At 38.2% G+C, this 12,205-nt stretch overlaps 1 protein-coding gene across 2 annotated transcripts in view; it reads right to left on the reverse strand.

The window, feature by feature from the left end:
* LOC108708048 (uncharacterized protein C6orf132) overlaps positions 1-10,798 on the reverse strand; it is a 41,039-nt gene extending 30,241 nt beyond the window's left edge. For both annotated transcript variants that reach the window (XM_018246333.2, XM_018246332.2), the window contains exon 1: positions 10,438-10,798. In XM_018246333.2, the coding sequence (XP_018101822.1) occupies positions 10,438-10,561 (124 nt within the window). In that variant the 5' untranslated portion in view covers positions 10,562-10,798. The remainder of the gene's footprint in view (positions 1-10,437) is intronic.
* Positions 10,799-12,205: the final 1,407 nt, after the last annotated feature.

The raw sequence follows: 12,205 nt of genomic DNA on the forward strand, positions 1-12,205 counted from the left end.
CAAAACATGACAGGTCTGTAGTGATCCTTGCTTTTTTATATTTTCATACATCACCTTCATTTAACATCTCCTTCACTTGGAGCAGCGAATAATTGTAACATTTCTGCATACCGGGCAAAATAGATATAGATATAGATATAGAGAGAGAGAGAGAGATATTAATATTAATAGCTATAGCATTATGTATGAGAATTAAGGAAATGATGGGTCATAAGGTAATTTATTTAATGGGACAACGTAGTTTATGGGATCATAGACCAAAACTCAGACTGCTTTGGAAGTTTCTACTCTAGCTAACAGCTAGTGATATCTGGCTAAATAATATAGTGCCAAAGAAGTTAACCTTTTCCTGTGCTTCTAGGTGACACTGAACATAAAAGAAAGCCTTCATGCAGGGCTTCGTCAGGATAAAGGTCTCCACCCATGGATAGGAGTAGTTTTAATGAGTAAAATCCCTATTGAAGAAGTACATTACAACTACAATAAAACCAGCATAATGTAGCTGGAAGAGCTATACAGGTATGGGATCCGTTATCTGGAAACCCGTTATCCAAAAATCTCCGAATTATGCAAACAAATGCAGTCTCCCATAGACTCCATTATAATCAAATAATCCAACTTTTTAAAAATGATTTCCTTTTTCTCTGTATTAATTAAACAGTACCTTGTACTTGATCCTAACTAAGATATAATTAAGCCTTAAAATGAAAAACAAAACAAAAAACAGCCTATTGGTTTTATTTAATGTTTACATGATTTTCTAGTAGACTTAAGGTATGAAGATCCAAATTATGGAAAGCTCCGTTATCCGGAAAACCCCAGGTCCCGGACATTCTGGATAACAAGTCCCATACATGTATATGCACTCCAACCATGATATTATAAATCAACACCTAATAAAAATAATAATAAAGCCTCTATAAATACTAGTAAATATCCAAAAATAAAGTAAATAACACCCTCAGTGTCCCTTATTACAGGCAGTAAATCACATGACTTATCCAAGGAGAAAAACCTAAGAGAAAGTACTTAAAGAAGTACAAAGATACAGGAATGACATAATTCCGTTTGGCAAGAGGGTGAGGAAATCTGGCACCCCATCTAGGACATCTTGCCAAAATTTGAACACACCCAATTTAATTTAATGGAAATTTGAAATGTATATTATTATTCAGTGCACCACAACAGAGCTAAAATTTTTTTTTAAAAATTATAAAAAGAATTAATGATCCTAAATGCCTAGCGATAATATATAATAAACTCTTAAAGAATTCCAGAAGGCAGTTTCAAGGGACACAGTGTTTTAAAAATAGCTTGTTTTTATACTTTGGGCTACTTAAAAATATACAGGTATGGGATCCATTATCTGGAAACAAGGCTGTCTCCATAGACTCCATTTTATACAAATAATCCAAAAAATATTTCCTTTTGGATTCCCACTATGATATAATTAATTCCCATTGGAAGCAAAACCAGCCTACTGGGTTTAATTAGTGTTTACATGATTTTCTAGTAGACTTATGGTATGAAGATCCAAATTATGGCAATATCCATCATCTGGAAAAACCCAGGTCCCATGCCTGTACCACTTATAGCTCCATAACCTTAAATCCTTTGTGCAATTATTTATTTCACTTTGCTAAGCTTTCTTATCTGAATCACTTTTACTATAAATCCCACACTGATTTTGTGGGTTTCATATAGAATTCTAGATTTCATCCATAAAGCACTACAGTACTGCTGCTTTGTTACAGCTTACAAAAGGAAAAATATGAATGGTCATATAGGATTTCCCTTCCCTGTTTAAAACCCAAAGGGCCTTTTTGCTATAACTATATACAATATATAACTTTACTAACATATTGTATCTGGCAAGTATTGGATGATATGTTCCTTCACATGGGAATACATATATAAAATGTGGAAATTATAGGATGATTGCATCCTTTTAAATTCTAAGTTAGAGAACAGAAAGGCATATAATTAAAAATGAATAAAAAATGATTTATCGTAAATTGTTTTAGGTGCTGAAATATCCAAATTGGTGAATTAGTGATAGTAACCTGCCATTTAACTAAAAGCGCAGAGGCTTGTTTGAGCACATGATGAACCAGATGGAATAGATGGTTGAAATAGGTAATTAATGCCCTTAGCCATACACTCCCAGTTGTTAGACATATGATCTAAACAGTATACACAGTATTCCTCAATAAAAACTAAAGCACTAGCAGCGCCAGCAAACTTTCTCAGTAACAATAACTGTCGACTTGCCATCAGTGATATGTCCATGGTGAACCTGAAAAAGAGTCTAAATTATTCAAAAACAAAATAAAACAAACAATGAAACTGTTTTAATGCCATGTTTACCCTCCAGTGTCATGTAATATTTGTAATTGCAATAAACTAAAATGCATACAGTGTTTGTTCCCTCTGCACTACTGTACAGCGCTGCATGTAAAATTAGCACTTTATATAGATAAACATACACACTGTTTATCTCATACGGCTACAATAATGCCTGGTATTGTGCTGATGAGTAAGAAGAAATAAAATCTAAATTACATTATTCAAAACAGAGCATGGGCTCTGGAATTGGACAACTATAATGTAAAAACTCTAAAGTATTGAACCAGTGGTGAAACTAGATGTTACTGGACCCCACAGCAAATCATTTAAGAGTCTCCAAAAATATCCAGAGGTTGTCTTGTTTTATCAATATATATTAAAATGGATCATTAATTAGGGCCTCTTATACTTACTGGCGCCCATGCAGTCACAGGGTCTGCTTCCTCTGTTACACCCCTGTGCAGAGCTGGATCTTGGATCACCAAGGGTCGAATATCGAGGGTTAATTAACCCTCGATATTCAACTGGGAATTTTATATCCTTCGACTTCGAAAATTGAAGTCGAAGGATTTTAGCGTAAAAACTGCGATCGAACGATCAAAGGAATAATCGTTCGATACGAAGGATTTCAATCCAACGATCGAAGGATTATCCTTCGACCAAAAAAAACTTAGGCAAGCCTATGGGGACCTTCCCCATAGCCTAACATTGGGTTCGGTAGGTTTTAGATGGCGAACTAGGGGGTCAAGTTTTTTCTTAAAGAGACAATACTTCGACTATCGAATGGTCGAATAGTCAACGATTTTTAGTTCGAATCCTTTGATTTGAAGTCATAGTCGAAGGTCGAAGTAGCCCATTTGGTGGTCGAAGTAGCCCAAAAAAACACTTCGAAATTCGACGTTTTTTTACTTTGAATCCTTCACTCGAAGTTAGTGAATTGGCCCCTTAGTGTTGATTATCACTGGAGTGTCTGCACTAGGTACTTTTTATTCAAAGTTAATGAAGCCATTACCATCAACAAATGTGCAGAAGGTCATAAACCAACATGATGTAGAAGAGGTTGAAGCTGGCAGCTAAAATACTGTGCAGTCCGGACAGTATGTGATTGGTGCATCTGCATTTTGGCCAGCATTGTGTCCCAGTAAGGAAGACCCTTTTGCAAAAGAGTAGAGGATGGAGAGAGGCAACATATAGTGAACAGGAACCTGCAAACTGCAGAAGTGGGAAATACTAAACCGGGGACAACAGCACCTTAATGAGATTTCACAGAGCCATTTATTATATGTAAAAATAGAACCATCTCTGAATGCCACAACAAGCAAGACATGATAGAACAAACAAAAGCAATACATGCTCATCTAGTTATAGAGCGTACCAGATCTTCTTGGTCAAGACAGACATGATACAGAACAGAGTGTGCCACATCCCTATGCACATATAAACAGCAGCTGGGTGAGTCACAGGGAAGCCAAACCTGAACCACAACATAAACTCACGGGACATTAAGCAACTAATCTCAGGAAAAAAAAAAAAGTTTTCTGCAGCAAGGCCATTACTCGGCAAGTGTGGATGTTTTTTTTTCCCTATGAAATAGATGCACAGATATTATGCATTTAAAAAATGTTGATTATACTGAACTGAAATGGGCAGATTGTACTTAGATCCAGTGTTCTTGAATCCCTAAAATCTATGAACAATCATCAATGGTATGTGTAATTAAAAGCACTACAATGTTTTGCAGTTAAATTCTGCATCGGACCTTTTTGTTACCACATTTTGATTCATTGATACTGGGCTTTGTTGGACGGAAGTGGTGGCAAGAGTTCCTGAAAATTGGAATCCTTGATTTTACAGTTTTAAGTTTATAATGTTATGGTATATCTTTGTATAGACTAGGACCAAAAACAACAAGATTCTTCCTACTGGTGCTATGCTGCAGTCTTTTGCATTACCTGCAATTTTAGGCTGGCTAAGACCCCCACAATAATGTTTCTCTAGTCTTCACAGCCCTGATAATTTTGTGAGAGATAAGGGCAAAGGTACATGGAGCTCCACATGCAAGCTCCACTTTGGCAGGCTGAGAGAAGCAGATCTGCTCCCTTCTGCGCCTCAGCAAAACTCTACTGACAAGTACAGCTTCCGCCTTCGCTCAGATTCACAAAGTGGAGCCAAGTGGGGAATTGCCTGAAAATGTGAAAGCAGGCATTTTCTCCGCTCGCCTCTGCTTTTCTCAGCTTGCCAAAAATACACAGGCTGTGAGCAGCGGAGACTATTCTGCTTGTGCCTCTCTGCCCTAAGAAAATGGCAGCAGTCAAAGAATAATGCAGAGCTTGTGTCAGAAGTCAGAAACTGAAAGCAGAGGTATTACAGGTATGGAAACCATTATCCGGAAACCCAATATCCAAAAGGCTCTGAATTATGGAAAGGCTGACTCCCATAGACTCCATTTTATCTAAATAATCCACATTTTTAAAAATGGTTTTCTTTTTCTCTGTAATAATAAAACCGTACCTTGTTCTTTATCCCTACTAAGTAATCCTTATTGGAAGCAAAACCAGCCTATTGGGTTTATTTAATATTTACACGATTTTCTAGTAGTCTTAAGCAATGATCCAAATTCTAAAAAGATCTGTTATCCGGTAAACCAAAGTTCCTGAGCATTCTGGATAACAGGTGCCATACCTGTACAAGCTATATGGAGAAAAAAAAACCTCTGCAACAATAAATTAATTATACATCTTTTAATTACTATTTATATTCCACGACTAATGAGCAAAAGGAACCATTTAAGGTCCTTTAAATACTATTGGAAAGAAAATGTTAGAAAACCTTTTGTGATAATATTGCATAATGATCCATCATGTTGAGTAAAGTGCAGAAGATTTGCCTCCAGGGCAGCAATATGAAGCTTTCTGTGTTAAAAACGATTGCATATTTTCAAAGAGACTTATATCTGTGAAGAATTAGCTCCATCATGTATTAATATGCTGTTCTATTGGTTTTTGTTTGTGGCTTATTACCTAAGCAGTGGGGAACATTTTCTGCCGGGTTTCCATTATGCCACTGTCAGAGGAAATGTAATTTAGAAAAGAGAATTCTGAGTGAAGTCTGCCCTCCTGTGATTTTTAAAAGCCTTTTTAGAGCTTTCAGCTTATCAGTACGACTATACCAGGTTAATGCAATTTGTCTAATTTAGGACTGCATGTATTTAAATATGCTCCTGAACAATGCATTTTTCTAAAATAGTATACTAAGAAACAACCTACCAAACGCCACCACTGCAGAAATTAAAGGAGAAGTGAAGTCAGTTATAGACCATTGATTCCCTGCACTGTTTTCCTTACTGCAGCTTTCAGGTTTCTAAAAGTGGTCCTGCTCCCCGGTACCAGAATCCCAATGGCAGAACTGAATAGCAGGCAGTTGCCATGTTTAATTCTGGTCTGGTGCTGAAAGAGGATCTGGTCCTGGCTTCCATTGAAATACCCACTAGGAAGCAACCCAAGGTATAATTTTACTAATATAAACAGTATAACTTTCCAATGCAATACCTTTGGATTGGCCAGTGGGTTCAGTTTTGAATCTATGTATATCAATTTAATATAAATCTTAAAAGGTGCTTGCAGGAAATTAAAACTTATTTTACAAATTATATTTTTGCCCTAGCAGCCCTGCCCGAAGCCAAGGCGGATAGATAGAGTAGCATTCTGCAGAATTCCCTCGATTAAATCACTTCCTCAGCCTGAATAAAACCAGCAAGATGAGACCCCCCCACCCATCATTGAGGGTTGGAGCAGGGCACTCCATTATTAAAATAATAATAATAATAATAATAATAGCATAAATAACATAAATCAACATAACAGTGCTAAATGTTCATGGGCATTAGAGTTGCTAAATATATTTTACTTTTTAATACAGAAAACTTGAGTTAATAATTTATCTTGTCTGGAGGTGAATGGCAGGTTTTTAAACTCACCTTTTTGGTTATTTATTCTAAGCTTATGGCTACACTCAAGTGGTTTCCTGATCATCCAATAAAATATTTAATCTATTACTTTTCCTTTAGGATAATGGCACATGGCAGCAGTGTAACTTCACTGTCCCAGTTGCCCCTGCAAAGAAGTGTTTGAGGCCACATCCAAGTCATGTTACTGCAACTCCCTACCCTCCAGTGTCCATGAATGAATGGATAAAGACAGCATGGTTGTAAGAAGACAGGAGGGTGTCAGGGATCTCTTCCTTTCTGAACCCCCATTTCACTTTCAGTTGCAGTGACTGCAAATACAGGTATAGGACCTGTTATCCAGATTCTCAGGTCCTGGTGGTTTCCAAATAAGGCGCCTTTTTGCGATATGGATCCCTATAACTTAATGGAAAAACAAAAAAAAAAAACCCCTACCCCCTCCCTCCATAGACCTCCCTCCTCCCCCCAGCCTAGCTGCTACCCTGGGCAAATGCCCCTAAATCTTAACTTACCCCTCTGTGCAGATTCTGTCCAGCGAAGTTTATGGCAGCCATCTTCTTCTCTTAGGTAATCTTTGGAATGAGACCAGCTTAATGGCGCATGCGCAGTTGGAGCAATTTTCTGCTCTGCAACAACAGCGCCTGCACCGAAACTCACGAAAATTGCAGAAGCGCCGGTCTCATTTCAAAGATTACCGAATCGGCTGAAGATGGCACCCGGGATTCTGTGAACTCCACTGGACAGAATTGCACGGAGGGGTAAGTAAAGACTTTGGGTCATTTGCCCACGGTAGCAGCTAGGCTGGGGAGGGGAGGAGGGAGAGGAGTCTGTGTAGGGTAGGGTTTTTGTTATTAAGGGTTTGTTTCTCCTTTAAGTCTACTAAACAATAATTTAAACCCAATAGGATATCTTAGGTGGGATCAAGTACAAGGTACAGACTTATTTTAGCAGGGAACAAGGAAATAATATAAAAAAAATATTATTTGATTAAAATGGAGTCTATGGGAGATGGCCTTCTTGTAATTCAGGGCTTTCTGGAGAACAGGTTTCCAAATAATGGATCCCATATCTGTAGCTAGTTACAAACTGGGTGATTTGAGCACCATGTTTTTAAACAATCTGGAATTTACAGATAATGCCTCCTGCAAGAGCTTCCCTTTATGAGGGGGCATTTTGGATACTTCGGAATTGTTTTTACACTGCTTAAATCCATAATAGCCTAATTCTCCTGGTGAAGCATTTTATAGTTCTAGAGAGTTTTCTTCTTTTCTAAATAGCTGTTGTTATCTGTGTTTACATAATTTGCACTGCGCAAGGTATGAACTATTCTCTGACTACTTTACAATGTTCATAAGAATCTGCACACATAAACTAGGATAGGATATTCCTTTAGAGCCAATAATGTAAGGAATGCCATCTCTGGGGATGTATCCAGCTAACAAATGATTGGTAATGTGAAAGATAACAGAATGACACCAGGGAGTTTACTTATAGCCTGTACAGAGAGATACCGAAAACATTAGTCTTGCTTAAATGCAGAAAGATATGATGTACAGATTGGAAGTGAAGCCTAAGGTTAACACAAGGAAATGAATCCTTCACTATAACAAATATAAAAAAATCTGCTGTATGAAGCCAATGTACAATCTAAGACTCCAGCTTGAGAGATATAGGTGGTTGAGGTTGGTAAGATGGTGGTACATTTTCAAAAAGGTTGACTGGGTAGCAAGAAGGAACCAAAGCCCAAATTCAGCACCTCTAATTATGTACCTGTACCACAATCTTGAGAGAGGATATATACGTAAACCTGCCAAAATTGGCGTGTGGCTTAATCAAATTGCCATGTTCAAAAGGCACTGGATGAGCTCAGGGTAGGGTTGCCAACTTGCCAACTGTTCTGGAAAAAAATACCAGCCTTTCTATATTCTTGCCGTTTTTTCCTATTAATAACTTTGGCATCAAGCATCATTTTAACTGGCCAGGCTGGTAAAATACTGGACAGGTGGCAACCCTAGCTCAGAGTGTGGCCTAAAAGATTCAGATTTTTTAATTTTAAAGGATCCATTCTTTTTTTTCAGAACCAAATATGTGCAGGGGCGCTCCACCAACGAGGTGAGTTGAGACACTTGCCTCAGACGGCAGCGCCCCCCTGGTTGCCAGGGGCGGCAAAAATGCGCTCCTGGTAACTAAGAGCCGAATTTCCGGTTTTCAACCCGGAAATTCAGCTCTTCTAGTGCAGAGAGCGCAATTGCGCTCTCTGCACTAAGCGTTGTGGACCGCCCCTGCCCTCTCTGGCAATGTAAAGGTTAGTGCCGTGGGTTGGGGCGGCAAAAGAAGGTCGCCTCAGTCGGCATAATGGCAATAGTCGCCTCTGGCATATGGACATATATGACATAATAGGTGCTGTTGAGGGAAACAGGATGCAGAATATGTAGATAAAGTGTGCTTCAAAAGCGGATTAGGCTCTTTGCAGCCCCGGGTGCAAGCCGTACCCCCTGCCAGGGCAAAGTATACATGTAGCGAATAAAGCAGCAGCACTCCGGTATTTTTGAAAAATTTGTCAAACTTTACTCAAATGCCATAGGCCTATGGCATTTGAGTAAAGTTTGACAAATTTTTCAAAAATACCGGAGTGCTGTTGCTTTATTCGCTACAGGATGCAGAATAGTTACAAATGTAAAACACAGAACATGGATTTCTAACATGTTACGGGAAAAGTTGATCTAAAAATAAAAAAAACTTTTAGTACCTAGTTATCCTTATTACAAAAAAGTTCTATATAGTTTGTGTTTATGGCATATATTTCATTTTTGTCTTTTCTGCTTGCCTCCATTCTGGACTTTAAAATGCTGATTGCTAGGGTGAGTTGCCCCAGTAACTAAAAACCTTTTTGACAGTGGTGCTAGAGCCCTAATTAATATTATTACTACCTATTATTTTCCTATTCATATTCCAGTCTGTCATTCAAACACTTCCTGGGCCAGACACTTGTGCAATCACAAGTCAATTGAAACGGCTATTAATTCAAAATCCTATATTATATGTGCATAATGAATTGACACCACTCTCTGGTTGGTTGCCATGGGTTACTAGACAAAAACATTGCACCATTTATTATCTTAACCTAAAATTACTTCCACTTTATCACCTCTGTGAGATGCATTGGAATAGAATGGTTTAGAAGTGGCTAGTATAGTAAATGAATACAATTTAATTGCTACATTTTTTTTTTATATTGTGTTCGGGCAACTGGGATTATAATTAATTGTGGATCAGGTGGGATGCTGGGAATTGTAGTACACCAACAGCTGGAATGTAGATATCCCTGTGACAGTTTACCATACTATTAAGAGTGTGGAACCTACAGTAGCAACTAAGTCATTTCAGTGGTGATCCAAATCAGTAAAATTGTAGCAGTGGAATAATCTATGTCCGGAGTATTAACAATGGTAGTCTCCTTACTTTATCATTATGGTAAATAAAAATATTACACTGTGAAAAAGAAGTGAATTTAAGAAGAAAGACACCTGAAATACTGTATGTATTGCAATGGGAGCATTTTTACACTGGGTTGCTTTGTGACACCCACTTTGTCCCTTTACAAGTAGTGCATTGAGGTTCTCAAATAATGTTTTTAGGGTTCAGCAGTGTTACCTCCCCCTCAGTGACCCACCGATTGCTGCCCATGTATCAAAGCACATATCCTACATATGTACTGTATGTAGAGAGCCAGTTTATTCCTAACAAGGCACAGATTTCTTCCTCCGCAGACTGCTGAAACCTTACTAATGATTTGTTTTTCCTCCAGAGAAAATCAACAAGAGACAAGCAGGTGGTTACGTGCCCACAATAGCTACAAATTAGGCCTTCATTTAGTCAATGTTTTCTGACCTACGCACACAATGTTTAGCTGAGAGAGTCAATTAGAACTTTGCTTTTCGATCAAATACACAACAGCAATGTTTTTGCCACTTCAAGATCTGCGGAGACGGCCATTATATTACGGGTTTCTTCTCATTTATATTTTAAGCAGAACAATGCACTAATTCATATTTAAAGACAATAAGTAGGCAGACACACAGGTGCTAAAATCATTCTTCTTAATTCCCCCAGCCCCAGTCACTAACCATGATAGTCAGCTGAGCCTTTCTTAGCTCCCTGGGAAAGAACCCAAGGTGGATTTTCTGCATACAGAGAGTTGTTGTTGGCATTTTTCTTCCCAAAAAGCTTGTTCAGCGTCCCCTTCTTCATGTCGTCTGTAGTAATGTGTCTTTATGAGCCTTGGTACAAAGAAATATCTTCAGTAATAAGGCATCCTTTTTTTTATCCAAAGCAAGCGAGCAGCCTGCTGAAAGCAACGAAACAAGTCTTTGAGGATTATTCACAGGAGGAACTGAAACCCCAGACCCACCTATGTAACAGGTAAATAGCTCATTCCTGCTGGTTCACTTGCTGACACCCTTTTTTCCTCCTGACCCCTCCCTACACAAACTGCACCGGTCACATTCCTGCTCTTACCAAGCACCACCTTGCAGAGGTAGGACTGTCTAAGTTTAACCTCTCCAGCACTGGGGCAGTTAAAGCATCACTCATTCCATATCTGCTAGCATTAGGCCACATCACGTTACCAATCATAAGTGCGGTTAATAATTGCCGTCAGTTATTTCTTCTGGAATTCTGTACTCATACAATATACTTTTTCAGCGTCACGTGGATCATGAGCAAAGCAAACCACTGCTCTCGTCTCCCAAGTCCTAGTGAGCAGTATAAGCACAACTTAGAACTATTGTAAATAAAATATTAAATCTGAAATATCTGGGGAATTTCAAGGGGGTGTTCATATTGAAGGTCATATATTATAAGAGTATATACAAATTACTGTATATTCTTTGTGGGGAGGGTCTTCAAAATGTGACTTTTTGTTTGGAATTTAAACACTGCAAGGCTTCCAATTACCCTAGCCACCAGGCAATGGTTTAAATAACTAGACTAAACTAGGTTTTCTGGTTGCTAGGTTGAGTGATCTTGGAAACCATATAGCATTTCCATTGTCAAGCAAATACTATAAATAAAAATTGTTGCTTTCTATAGTGAACTGGCTCTTGAAATATGAGAAAATGATTCCTTCTTGACTTGTAACTTCAAATAAATATAAAACAATGCCTGAAGAGTACATTTTAAAAGAAATTCAAGGTTCAGGTTCTTGACTGCCAACATCATAGAAATTTTCAGGAGACGCTTTCAGCTATTCAGCTCCCCATATTAAAATACGGAGCAGCAAGAATAAAGACCCACAGCGATTAAAAAAGCTGACCTCTGGGTTGCACTGGTGCCCGTAGTTCCCTGAGACATGACTGTTTCACACCTGCCATAAAGAAGAGGCATAGTCATTGTAAAAAAATGGGCAAACTAAATATGGCAGATATTTATTAGTAAACAAACCAGCTCTGTGGCCCACAAGCAGTTAAAGGTTTATTGATAAGAGTGTTTGGCATTCGAATGAAGTTGTTCATGGCAATGCTTATAAATGAATATATCTTCTCTGCTGCCACATCCTTCCCTGCAATTAAGGACATTTAAAATGTTGTTGTGTTTTATTTATACACAGGCTCCTTGTTTGGGTCCACTGCCTTCCACTGATAGTGGCTCTTATATATTCCAACAAACTGTCCAGCTTTTTCCAAAATCATTTCATGTTTAGGGGAAGATTTATATTGAAATGAATATTCCATTCAAAGAAATCTAAAATGCTGCTGCGCCAAATCTGGTCCTTGTGTTTCAGCCAGGCAGTCCAGTGTTATAAAGTGCTGGTGACTTTTAAACATATTGACGGTCATATATGAACATTATGAGCATAGTGCAGTATCCAAAATGCATCATGTAGGCTCAGATTGG

This window comes from Xenopus laevis, chromosome 2L (genome assembly GCF_017654675.1).
Source record: "Xenopus laevis strain J_2021 chromosome 2L, Xenopus_laevis_v10.1, whole genome shotgun sequence".
NCBI classification, from domain to species: Eukaryota; Metazoa; Chordata; class Amphibia; order Anura; family Pipidae; genus Xenopus; species Xenopus laevis.